The sequence below is a fragment of the Megascapheus bottae genome, chromosome 5 (assembly GCF_031878675.1).
Source record: "Megascapheus bottae isolate mThoBot1 chromosome 5, mThoBot2.hap1, whole genome shotgun sequence".
Taxonomy (NCBI): domain Eukaryota; kingdom Metazoa; phylum Chordata; class Mammalia; order Rodentia; family Geomyidae; genus Megascapheus; species Megascapheus bottae.
This window is the reverse complement of record NC_143513.1, coordinates 47,673,024-47,686,661: the sequence shown is the minus strand read 5'-3', so window position 1 is coordinate 47,686,661 and position 13,638 is coordinate 47,673,024. Positions and strand designations below refer to the sequence as shown.

Genomic DNA, 13,638 nt, shown 5'->3' with positions numbered 1-13,638 from the left:
GTGTTGGAAGAATGGAGACTTGGAAGGTACTGGACTTTAGCTTCAGGTCATGTGTAATGGTCACAGTGAGTGATTTATTAATTTACTCAAGCACAGGCTTATTTGCAGCAAAAGAGTGAATAATTACTTGTTTTTTTTCAGAAGGTTCTTAAAAAGTACTGGAAAAGTTGGCATGAAGAAAGAGAACTTTCAATTAACTGTGTAAAACAAGATTTAGGCCACACTGGAAAATTTCTAACAAGTTTACTTTGAAGACAGAACAAAGATGCTACTGCATTTCAAATGCACCTTCTATATACAAAGAAATACATCCAGATTTCTGAGCTAGGCATTTTATTTAAAAACACAACATTGAAAATGTTTATAGTAAAACAGATCAGTATTAAATAAAATTTGACGAGCAGGAATTCTACAACTGGGAGGATATCTCTGCTTTGTTAATTTTGGTGACATCTTCCCAGCCTCGTCTAATCTTCAGTATCTTCTTCCTCAAGCATGGCAGGAATAGTATGGTTTTACAGGCCAGGACCACAATTGGAAGGAAAATAGCTATCATAAAAGTTGGAGGTGTATACCAGACAAATTGCTTTATATCTACCCATTTATTCCAGGCAAAAATCAATGCATGTATTGTACTCAGTAGAAGGGAAACAATTCCTAGTTTGCTCTGCAAAAGAAAAACAAGATTATCTTAATGAAGACTGGCTCAGAAATAATTTATTTCATCCCATCTCACCTGGGTCTGTTCTTTGCTGGGAAATCTTTGCATCCATCTATGATTATTTTCCTAACACATTTCTCAAGAATTTTCACTCACATCTTCACATACTTTCTCATGTTCCTTCTTCCTACATTACTTTTTGGTGGTCTTTGTGTATTCAACAAAAGCTGAGAAATTTTACAAGGTTTCTTTTAGTATTAAATGATTCCTTTCATGCCATTTTGTTTATTTTGTGAGATTTCTTTTTTTAATAATTTTTTTATTGTAATTAATAAAAGGGTTACATGATATTTGCCAGATAGAAGGTGCATTAATTCACATACATTGATACCCTTTCACATGTCTTAGTGATATTTCTATCATGGCACTTTACATCTTATTCATGTCCCTCAATTTTGCCAGTCATGACTTTTCTAAAACCAGGAATTATGTCTTGTCACAGGATCCCTGCAGAATTGTTTGTTCACATTAGATGTTCAACAAATACTGGCAGAATGACTGAAGGTTACCACAAAATCAATTTGACTTCAATTATCGTTATCAACTTAGAAGCCAACTAATGAAATTCACATGGATTTTGCTAAATGAATACATGAATGAGTGGAGTTGGAATATGTTTTCAAAACTTTGGACATTCTGACAAAATGGAAACATATTAGCAATTATTTCAGTGTTTAAACAAAGTTGAATTGAAGACATGAAAAAAAATTCCATTTGCAATGGAAATGCTTTGGTATCACCCAGATAAAGCTCTTTGTTCTCATAAGTAATTTTATGGCATTCTGACAAGACCTATTCTAGATGACGTTTGACTTTTGTTCACTTTCCTGGAAATGGTCATTATCCTTTCAGTACAAATCTAACTCACAATTGTTCAGCTGGACTCTTAAGCCCCAGTGAAGAGGATTAAGTAGCTTAGTTTATGTTTTTAGATAAACTACAGGTAAATCATGTAAAACTAGTTATCAGATTTGAACTGAAAAGTTTCTAGATTAGTAATTGATAACTACATTTGACTATTTGTAGATTAATCTTACAAATATGTATTATATACTTATCCTGGACTATGTATTACACATGATGGACTACATAGTCAAATTGTTGTGCTGGTGGTTCATGTCAGTAATTCTAGTTACTTGGGAGGCTGAGACTGGAGGATCCCAGTTCAAAGCCATTGTGAGCAGGAAAACCCATGAGATTCTTATCTCCAATTAATCAGCAAAAAGCCAGAAGTGGATGGAGATGGGAGGAAACTTTGAAGACAGCGAAGAAAGGTATGACATTGCCCCAAAAGAAATACTCTTTGCCTTAGTGCCTTAGTTATGTAACTGTGATTCCTCTCTACATCACTGTTCTTTTGTTTTTCCCATATATTTTTACTGTAAGTAATAGAAGGGTTACATTATATTCACCAGATAGAAGGTGCATTACTTCACAAACATTGATACCCTTTCTCATGTCTTGGTCCTCATTTCCCTCTCCCCACCCCTACCCCTCATCTTGTTTTCCTCCCTTCCCTATCCTATTTCAAATAACCAGTAAGCATGTATACAATGTGTATCAGATAACCAGGTGAAATATTGTAACAATATGAGATAATCAAGGGACAGCAAAAAAGGTGAGAGATAAGTTAAAAAAATCCAGAAGTAGTTCTATGTGCTAAGTGGTAGTACAGTACCTTGGGCAAAAATGTTAAGGGACATTGTTCAGTCACTGAGTTCAAGTACTAGCACACACACAGAGGCACACACACACACAAATGATATACTTTGAATATATAAAGTATAGTATTTCTACCTAAAATGTGAAGCTCAGCATATGTGCGACAGGCAGGGCAATGTAAGAAGGAAGCCAAATATCATGAGGAACAAATAACACCAATGGTGACCAGGGAATACTTTGTTGAGAGGATGTGGTACCATTTTTAAACCACATTGGAATAATTTGGATGGAGAGATACTTTCCAGCCTAACCAGATACCCTGGTAAAGTATCTGTTGGAGATATGTGTAGACATGTAAGAAGATAGTGAGATGGTTTCACTTTGTAGTCATTATTATAGACCAACCCATAGAAGTTAAAACTATGAAATTAAAATATGATTAATATGAATTAAACTTAATCCCTTTCTGAATTCTGATGTTTTGTGTGTGTGTGTGCGTGTGTGTGTGTGTGGACCAGTAATTCAGCTTGAAGTCAGGGCCTTCAAGTATTTGCTTCTGTTTTTCACTTAAAGCTGGTTCTCTACATCTCCATTTCCAGTTTTTTGGTAATTAGCTGGAAATAAGAATGTCTTGGATTTGTATGCCCTGGGCTGTGATTCTTATATCTCTGTCTCCTGAATAGTTTAGGATTGTAGGCATTAGTCACCATTGTATTTTCAAGTATAAACTCTACTAGGTGATAAAATTCAGTAAATTTGAGATATCTTTGAATTATATAAATATTTAGAAGCTTCAAATAAGCAAGTTAAAGGTAACTTGGGAAAAGCATGTCTTAGTATTAGATATTAGAACATCTTTGATAGATTAAACTCCATATTCTGAGGTCGAGCTTCATAAAATACCACATTAGCGATAACTATTATCATTAGTTTGGCAATAAATTGCCTTCATAAACTTCAGCTGTTAGAAGGAATATTTTTCTTTTATTAATGACTTTTATTTATGCCTACAAAATGTATCCTATTTAGAAGCAATAAAGGACAACAATAAAAAGACATCTTACTATGGGGAACAAGTATGAGACATTCACTATTGGAAAACATGGTTATTTTTTATGGAAGAAAATCAATATACTTGATGTTACAAACACACACAGATTTTCCTCTCTGGGGGACTAGAGTTATTTTCTATCTCATTTACCTGAACATAGTGAAATTCTCTCCATGTCAAAGTATCACTCACAGATGGAATCGATGTCACAGCCAAGATAGCCAGGATGGCAAGTCCCACAATTCCCAAGGACACATAGATCTCCATTCTCCAAACATCATGCTCAATCCACGCATCTTCTTTATTTTGTTGGACCTATCAGAAAGTAAAGAAACAAAGAAGGAATGAAAACCACTTATTTTCCACATGTTAATGTCCTCTGCATTTCTCTAGTCTTTATGTAGGTCTTGATAACAAGGGACCTACATGCATTAATGATATTTAAAAAATTAAAATGAGGGGCCGAGAGTTTGGCCTAGTGGTTAAAGTGCTTGCCTAGCATGCATGAAGACCCAGGTTCGATTCCTTGGTACCACATACATAGAAAAAAGCTGGAAGTGGTGCTGAGGCTCAAGTGGTAGAGCTCTACCCTTGAGAAAGTCCAAGGACAGTGCTCAGGCCCTGAGCCCAAGCCCAGGACTGGCAGAAAAAAAAAATTAAAATGATCACATTCCATCATTCTCCCATCAGTCCCATCCCTACTTATCTGTACGTTACCTGGTTCTATTTTTACATATGTACATTGTATATTATCTATCTTGATCAAGATACATTATATGAATATTTTGATAGGTTGTACTGAAACTTTTTGCACAACTCCTCAAAGATATTTTTTTTTTTTTTGCCAGTCCTGGGCTTGAGCTCACGGCCTGAGCACTGTCCTTGGGCTTTCCTCAAGGCTAGTGTTCTACCCAGAGCCACTGCACCACTTCTGGCTTTTTCTGTGTATGTGGTACCGAGGAATCGAACCCGGGTCTTAGTGCTTGCTAGGCAGGCACTCTACCACTAGGCCAAACTCCTGGTCCCTCAAAGTTAATTTTTTAAAAAATGAAATAAAAATGATTTCTCTTTTGAAGTCCTCTAACAGGAATAACAAAGGACTTACTTTTTCTTTATCTGAATACAACACACATATATTTATGAATTAAATAACAATTATTTGGTTGTTTACTTGGATTGAATTTCAATGTGCATGTAATTGTGGTTAGTAAGTGAAAGATAAAATGATTAATATTAAGAAAAAGTAATTTTGTGGGGGGAGTAGGAGATTCAGATGTGGCTCTGTCCATAAACAAACTATTTTTTAATGTTGCTAAAATTATACTTTTCCAGCCTTAAAAGCTTTCCTCAGTATAAAACCAGAAAACCGAAGCTCACTGAGGTTAACAGCTACATGAGCATGCTTGTATGCACGTGCACACATGCACGAGCGCACATGCACACACAATATGTAGATTACTTTCTCATGAAAAGTATCAACACTGGTTTGAGGGTCTTGCAATCACAATGAGAAAGGATCAGTTTGTTGGACAACTTAGATTTTTTTTAGTTTCCTAGCCCTGTCAGCATCCTACCTGTTGATATGCCCAGTTTAGCAACTTGTATCTGTAGGATCGTCTCATTGGATACGATAGGCTATAAATTGCATGCAGTACAGCAAAAAAGAAACTGAGAAGCCCAAACTGTTTCCTGGCTGACATCCACCTAGCTAGCCATGGTGGAAACATCTTATACTTGGTTCCATTCCGAAGTTGCACGACTGCAGCTATGACACCGGGTAGATAAACCAATGCTAAGAGGGTAATGGAAACCATTGGTAAGACTTTGTTGATGACCAGGATTGGAATTTTATAAAAATATTGTTGATGTGAAGTTACTAAAGGGTGGATTATTTCCCTCAGAAGGGTATACAAAAAAGTCAGAGATGCTACAATAATGGATATTTTGATTGGCAAGTGCCAGTTTGGAAAGAGTTCTTGCTTGTGCTGAAGATCTGAGGGGCAATCAAATTCATCCACACTGGCTGTTGGTTGCAAATGTGAAAGCACAGGTCTTTTTAGCATGCTGATCTCTCCCGGGGTCTTAGTCTACAAAAGGAAAGAAAAGAAGCATCTTCAAGTTCAATGAAGCAATGCAACGTCTCCTTTTCAAATTACTTATGAATGAACACATTAATAAGGGCAGTTCTCAGTGAATAAGGGGCAGTTGGAATCTTGCTTTTGGAAAGAAGTTAGCTGAAAATAGAATTAGCTATACAGACTAAAAGGTGCACTTCTGTTATTCATTTGTTTTTAAGACAAAAGAAATACAGGTTTCTGATATTTCCACTAACACTTAGATCAAGTGTTTGTTTTGAAGATATGAAATAATGGAATAGGGAAACAAGAAAACTAAAATTGAAAAAGCATTGAAAATTGCCCAAAATCTTAGGTAAAAATAATAAACTTGCAAAATGTAGTTGTTTGTTTTCCAGTGTTTTCACTGGTTCTTTGACAAATATGCAGAATTGCCCAATGCTAAAGAAAATAAGAGTTATACACTGGAGTAGAAACTATTATAAATAATACCACAGAATAATTTTCATTATCCAATTCTGCAGAATTCACTGAGAATTTTGCAGAATTCATGGACAGTGAATACATCATTGTCTCAAATACAAAGGATCAGGAATAATACAGCCATTACTATTAGACAAAATATGGAATTTCATCAAGTAGTCTTGTGCTTTGATCTTATATTTCAAATAAGTTTGTTTAAGCATAATAGACAAATACCATCAGGAGGTAAGAAAGTGTATATAACTAATTAAATTCCATAGAGATGATATGTTTTCTGAGAAAGTTTTAATTTTTTATTCATTTGCATTTCTAGGCAGTCAGCAATCCAAAAGAAATTTTCCTTCAACAATTTATTATTTCCCCAACTAACTGGTAGATTGAAAAATAAAAAAACAAATAAGAAAAAAGTAATATCTTTTATTATAGAGTTTCATATTCTTCTTCTTTATGAATAATTTATTTCTCAGTCAGTATCTTTTTTTTTTTACTGTTAAAGTTTTGGATCTGGAGCCAGACCATTTTAGTGCTTGACATGATATTAATGATTATCTTGTTCATCTCATTTTGTGCAACATAACTTAATTCACATAGTCCTCTATAATTTCTGATTATGTAAAATGACCTCTCTTGCCATTTAAATTTTACCCCAAGTAATAAGTAATGGTTACATCCGATGTTCTTTTTGGTAATTACTCTATCTAGAAAGATATGGCTTCTGTCATTTCTGAAGCATGAGAAGACAGAAGACAATCGTAAGTGTAATCAGCTGAGAACTATTTTCTGCTTAGAAGTAAGAATTATGGAACCACAAGATAGACAATTAGCTTGAAAAATAAAAGTTATTTTGTATTATTATTTATAATAGTCATTTTAATGGAGGAAATATATTTAAATGATCACTTTTTGACAATGATTAAGGTAATTTCTGTTAAAACGGAATTTGAAATCATTTAGACAGGTAAGAATTTACAGAAAAAATGTTCTTCCTCCTTTTCAGTGAAGTAGTAAGAACCATTTAATTCAGTGGGGCTGACTGAGAGAGGGCCAATAATTCTTATGCAAAAGTGAATTTATCTGGTCAAATAATGAGGCATCCTTTTACTTGGTGATCTCTCAGTAGGCTGCCACTGTGTCTATGAAAAAGAATAAAGCTTGGCTTACAAAACTATGGCTGTATGGGCATTTCCAACTTCTATAATTAAGCAATTGACAAAGGAGTTGCCATTCAACATAGCAGTTTTTGAATATAATGCATCTTGATCAATGTCACCTCTTTCATCATTCTTCCCATTCCCTCCAACCCTACCCCTTCCTCAATTTCTTAACTGTATAGGATATACATTAAATTTTATGGCTGTGTTCTCCCTCCATTCCTCTCTTCATTTGTCTACTTCTTTCCCCTTGACCCTGCTCCTCTGCTTTGTTTTTAAACTTAGAACCTTAGGCATTAGGATTGGAAGGCCTCTGGAGACAATCTGGGCCAGCTCTTTCACATAATAGACAAAGCAAGACATGAAATTTTCATTGACTTACTAAGTGATTATTAAGCTAAGTCACTGACAGTCAAGGCACTATTCCCATTATATATGTCATATTTACAGGAATCCCAAAACAAATATTGTCAGGCTAGAGTGAACACTATAACTGTTTGCATCACTTGTAGATTGAGAATACCATTTGGATTATGTTTATAAATTTAGATTATTAACTATTATTTTCACCAAATAATGATGGTCTTCTAGGTCTCTTTTAGGCTTCATTTCCCAAAGTTCTTCTTGATTTGTAATGTTCTCCATTAATTCTTTAGACTAGAATAGCTTCAGCAACCTATAAAAAACAAATACTATTATTTTCAAGTTTATGAGTCAGTGTTTGATCGGACAGTATAAGAAATTTATTCATCTGAAAAAAAGAAATTTATTCATCTGAAGACTAGAGGGGCAGATAAAATATACTTAGATAGAAATATGCTTTAAAGAATATAAAACAAGTACACTCTTGTCAACAGTCCAACTATTTATAAAGGAAATGACATATCTATAAGTCTAGGTTCTCATTCAGGGGAAGTTAACTTCCCACCAAAGGTAAATAGACTTAGAAATGTTTGGAAATGTGGAGGGTATTTTCTTTTTTCAGTAGAGGTTGGAGGTAGTTGGAGGTGGCTAATATATAATTATAATCTAGAAAGACTTCTTTTTGTGCACATTCTGTTGTGTGGATTAGGGGACTAGGTGCTGATCCTGAGTTTATGTACTTATGAGCACATAAGCCACACAAACTGTGGCTCTACCACTTGAGCCACAGACTCATGTCTAGTTATTTTTTAATTTTTAGCAGTTTATTGGAGATGTGTCTCATGGACTTTCCTGTCTTGGCTTCCTCTGAATTTGCAACCTTCATATCTCAGCTTCCTGAGTAGGTATGAGGCCCGGTGCATGGCAGAAGTTTTATGTTTAATAGACTTTTGGGGTTTTGCACTGGAAACTGAAACAAAAATTAGTTGATTTTTTGGGGGGGGAGATATTTTTGAGTTTCAGGAATGAACAAAACAGACACATTGAGTTTCAGGAATGAACAAAACAGACAGAGTTAGTAAGTTGGGCCCTGATAGTGGCATTTTCAGAATGCTATTTTTTAAATCAGAATGATGGGCTGGTCTTTGTTGGTGAGACATAAATTGTCATGCTTAATCATTGTCATGCCCAATCTTCTAGCCAATCCTGTAGAAAACAATCTGTAGTTCTTCCTCAGGCAGAGTAGTCTTTCCCTTAATAAGCTTCAAAAATCTTCATCTAGGCTTTTTTTTGAAGAAAAATAAATGATAACATTATTCACTGTTTTTATTAGTTGTAAGATTATTTCTAGAGGAATGCATCTGCCATTTGTATTTTGTGGAATTGAATGAGAAAAATAGATCAGACAACAGACTGGCAGAAAACACACCAAGTATTCAAGAATTTTAGACAAACCTACAGTACCTTATATGGTGAAAAGGTGTTTACAGGAATAGTTTAGAATATGTACATCATACTTCAAGTTTTAAAAATTAGTCACCATTATATATGCCAGTGTTTGTTTGTTCAATTGTTCTTAGAATAATTTCCACATATTATTTTAGAGATTCAGAACATTTACAATGAGGACACAGGATAAGCATCTCTAATCTGAAAATCCAAAATCTGAAATGCTTCAAGATCCCAGACTTTGAGCATTGATCTGAGGCTTTAAGTGGAGATTTCCACACATAATCTTATGAGATAGGCCTGTGTGTGTGTGTGTCTGTCTGTCTGTCTATCTATCTATCTATCTATCTATCTATCTATCTATCTATCTATCTATCTATCTATCATCTATCTGTATTGTGCTTTATATTCTATAAAATTATCTCAAACCATGTATATAAGGTGGGTATGAAACCTGAGTGAATTTCATGTTTAGACTTGGGTCCCATTTCCAAGACAGGGTATGCACATGCAGTTTCTACTAAGTAAAGAGACTGTAAATCCCAAAGACTTCTGGTTCTAAGCATTTTGGGTGAGGAACATATGTTTGATATATTTGCCATTTTGGTTTGCCCATGTTCTATTCCCACTTTTCTTCTTCTTCCTCATTTATAATGTTTCCTTCATTTGGAGGAAAAACACCTCTTCATTCAGTATGGTATAAGGTTGTCAGGATTATAATTATAAAAAACATTCTGGTCCATGGGACTGTGAGTTTGGCCTAGTGGCAGAGTGCTTGCCTAGCATGCATGAAGACCCGGATTCAATTCCTTGGTACCACATACATAGAAAAAGGCCAGAAGTGGAGCTGTGGCTCAAGTGGTACAGTGCTAGCCTTAAGAAAATCCAAGGATAGTGTTCAGGCCTTGAGCAGAAGCCCAAGACTAGCAAAAAAAAAAAAAAAAAAAAAAAGCTGAGCCTTCCGGCAATAGTGAACTTAAACTGATTGCTGATTTGTTCATGATTAAAGTTCTACAACTTTCAAAAAAAAAAGCAAATAAACAAACAAACAAACAAAAAACCCCAAACCATTCTGTTCATAAAAACGGGCCTATGACACAAGGTTAGCCAGATAGTTTTGGAATGACAAATAACTTCAGTTGACCAAGTATAGTCCTCTGATAATTCTTTTCTGGAAGTGGTAGAGAGAGAGAGTGGGAAAGACTTTTTGTTAAGTTGAGATGGTAAAAATCCATCATGCTTTTATCCCCTGTAACTCCAATGCTATGAGGAGGAACAGTATCTTTATTTGAACAGAAGAATGTCAATACAATGAACTAGAACAAGAAATGGAGAAAGACATAGAAAAGTCCTGGTGGTATATTTTGAGTAGACTCCCAGAGGCCAGATCCCTCTTCTGGATCTTCTCCCCTTTTCCCTTCCCTTCTCCTCTCCTCTTCTCTCTTATCTTCTCCCCTTTTCTCTCTTCCCCTTCCCTCTCTTTTCTCCACTCCATTTTCCTCCCTGCCCCACACCTCCCTTCCTCTTTTCTTAAATATAAGACACTACCTTCCTTTTCTGAGTTTGAGTTGAGTATTGACTGCATTTGAAGGAATTCTGGGTATAGCATATCCTTATCACTAGGCATTCATGAACCCAGTTCCGTACAGACACTGATGAGGAAAGACAGTCTTGGTACCTGGTGGAGTTCATGGCATGACCTTAGGAAACATTATTCCATGTTAATTGGTGCCTTAACCAACATTATAAATAGAGTACTTTGGGAGGGTAATCAAATACAAGAAGTAATCATATTTAGAGGATGCTTTAATTCTCAATATGGAAAGTGATGAACACATAAATCTGTATTCTGTATTAATTCATTAACTGTATTGTGAACAATGGTATCAGAGAATAGAAATACACACTTAAATGAGGTGAAGCCTCAAGTCTTACACACCTTGTGGTCTAGGAGAGAGAAGGCAGGTAGTCACAAGATAGTACAATGCTTCATAAAGGAAGATGGTCTTCTAGACTGATGGTAGCACAGAAAGGGAGGGACAGTGTGATCTTTCTTTTATACACCATTTTAGGACATCTAGTAAGCTGGTAGAATTTGTTAACAGAGAGCCACTTGTAGAATTTCTGGGTAGAAAACCAGAGTGGCCCTAGCAAGGTACTCAGCCAGCCATTCATCTGCAGGGGACCCTGCTCAAGAGCAAGGCCAAGGAAAAGTCCATAGCAGGGAGGAGACAGTTGCCTGTGGGGATTGCAGTCAACCAGGTAAACAAAATGTCACTCATATAAAATATGTTAGTTTTCATCAGATAGCGACCAAATATACACTTGAAATTTACCATATTTTTTTAATTTTTATAAAACAAGCAAACTAAACTGGAAACAGCAGTGTGAAGATGTGTAGGGACTCCAAAACTTGACTCATCATTGTCTAATTTTGCCTCCCTATTAAAAAAAAAATTCCCAATGTGACTTCTGTTTTGCTGTACCAGGATGGCTGGCCTGATGTTCCTGCTAAATATTGACACAGCTCAACTGACTCATGTTTATGGCCAAGAGTTTAGAATTTAAGAAACTCAGTGACTGGAATACATTGTGGCTAGCATTGCATTTCCAGCCTTTCAGCTTTCCAAGTGCACATTAACTATGTGAAGGGCAGTTTTCATCAATGAGCTTTCTTTTTCTAAACATCCCTCTCCCTACAATCTTGTGCTTAGCATCTTTGCTAATAAGTGATCATTTATTGTTTTTGTAAAAATAAATACACTCGCGGCTGGGAATGTGGCCTAGTGGTAGAGCGCCAAACACGCATGAAGCACTAGGTTTGATTCTTCAGTACAACAGAACAAGCCTGAAACAGAAAAAAGCCTGAAGTGGCACTATAGCTCAAGTGGTAGAGTGCTAGCCCTTAGCAAAAGAAGCTCAGGGACAGTGCTCAGGCCCCGAGTTCAAGCACCAGGACTGCCCCCTTTCCCATACACTTATTTATCATAAAAAAAAAAAAAAAAAGAACCGATTGGGGTCTGGAGTGTGGCCTAGTGGTAGAGTGCTTGCCTAGCACGCACAAAGCCTGGGTTGAGAAAGTTGGAAGTGGTACTGTGACTCAAGTGGTAGAGCGCTAGCCCTGATAAAGCTCAAGGACAGTGCCCAGGCCCTGAGTTCAAGCTCAGGACTTGCAAAAGAAAAAAGGAACAGATTAACAAATTGAAACATATTTGAAGTCTCTGTCCACAAATCCCTTCCAGTGGATTTGGCCATTCTAGCATATTTTATTTTTGAAAGCCTTCATAGATTATTGGGGAGGGGGTACGGGGGTGTGAGGGGGGGAGGGAAGAGAAAGCTCGAACCTTCTCCAAATCCTGAAAGAGTAAGACTAGTGTTCTAAGGACTTAAAGTGAAAAATGTCTTGTTGCTTAGAAAACTTTAAGACCAACCTGCAGGATTTTAAGGAACCGTGTGCCAAACATTCCTTCAGTGCCTGGCGAAGTGGTGGAGACAGAGCCAAAGGAGAAAAACTTACCCGCAGAACTCAACCTGGAGTACCCAGCCTCGGCTCAGTCTCCCCACCCTCTCCTCACCCAGGATGAAGGCCTCGGCGGGTTCCGGCTCCCACCCCAGCGGGGAACCAAGACCCAGCAGCCCGGAGCTCCGCAGGGAACCGCAGCGCTGCAGCCCGGTGGAGCCGAGCTGCGCTCGCCCAGCCTTGCCACCACCCGGTCCCCAACGGGGCGCGCGTGCGGCCCACCACACCCCTCCCGGGGCTGGGGAGACCCTAGAGAGGATCTGGGGGGCGAGCCAACCCGCGGGGACCACGGATAGGACTCACCTTCTCCCCGGGACCGGACGGCGAGTTGCGCTCCAGCAGCGGCCCAAGTTGCCAAGCCCACACCGAGGAGAAGCCGGGCGGCGCGCGGGAGCAGACCCCGCCTCCGCCTCCGCCTCCGCCGGGCGCCCAGCGCCACCTGCGGGCGCCCCCGCCCGGCCCGGCCCGGCCCCGCGCGGCGCCGTCCCTCTGCTAGCCCCATCGCCAGCCAGGGTGCTCCCTCGAGAGCGTGGGTGCCAGCCCTCGTGGAGACGCGCTGCTGGCACACCCCCCCACGGTCTGCCCTAGGAGGTTTGGGGGTGACGCCCGAAGGTCTGCGCGTCTCACAACTTTCCTCCAGTTCACACGCTGGGATGGACTGTGGCAGAACTGACCGGTCCAAGATGGGTCACTTCAAACCTGACCCGGACTCAGGTATCCCTGGCGCACGCCTGCCATCCTCAGCTGCTCCGGAGCGCTGAGATCCTAGGTTTGCGGTTCCAAATCAGCGCAGGGCACCGAGGTCCACGAGACCACCAGAGAGCGGGAAGTGGTGCACAATGCCAGCCTTGAACGCAAAGGCCCAGGGACCGCGCACGGGCCCCGAGTTCGAGCCCCAGGACCGGCCCCAAACCAACACAACCCAACAAAACACCCGGCAGGTTTCCCGTATCCAAGATTCCTTCCTGAACCGTGAACCCCATCAGAAAAATAAAAAGCCCGCAACCCCCCACCTCCCATTTACCGCCCCCCCCCCCCATCCCCGCGCCTTGGCTGTTCAGTACATGTTTTCACATCCAGGCTCAACCAAGCAGGAAATGCGAGAGGGAGATTTTTATTCTGAGGAACCTGGATTGCAACATCAGGGGATTTTGCATGTCACA

The 13,638-nt window shown here is 38.7% G+C and overlaps 1 protein-coding gene across 1 annotated transcript; it reads right to left on the bottom strand.

Annotated features, from left to right (window-relative positions):
• Positions 1-333: 333 nt before the first annotated feature.
• On the bottom strand, positions 334-12,835 carry Steap1 (STEAP family member 1). Its single transcript, XM_090332340.1, has 5 exons — positions 12,779-12,835; positions 7,714-7,819; positions 5,009-5,521; positions 3,585-3,749; positions 334-667 (listed from the first exon to the last, which is right to left on the bottom strand). Exons 2-5 carry the CDS (start codon positions 7,786-7,788, stop codon positions 410-412), a joined length of 1,011 nt encoding a protein of 336 aa, XP_090188466.1. The 5' UTR covers positions 7,789-7,819; positions 12,779-12,835; the 3' UTR covers positions 334-409.
• Positions 12,836-13,638: the final 803 nt, after the last annotated feature.

What these genes read in the sequence shown, in the direction of transcription:
- Steap1 (XM_090332340.1), bottom strand. Translation starts at nt 7,788, where the DNA reads ATGGAGAACATTACAAATCAAGAAGAACTTTGGGAAATGAAGCCTAAA. An exon ending in TAGAAGACCATCATTATTTG is followed by an intron (nt 5,522 to 7,713) that starts GTGAAAATAATA and finishes TTCCTTTTGTAG; the next exon opens with ACTAAGACCCCGGGAGAGAT. An exon ending in TAAACTGGGCATATCAACAG is followed by an intron (nt 3,750 to 5,008) that starts GTAGGATGCTGA and finishes ACTTTCTGATAG; the next exon opens with GTCCAACAAAATAAAGAAGA.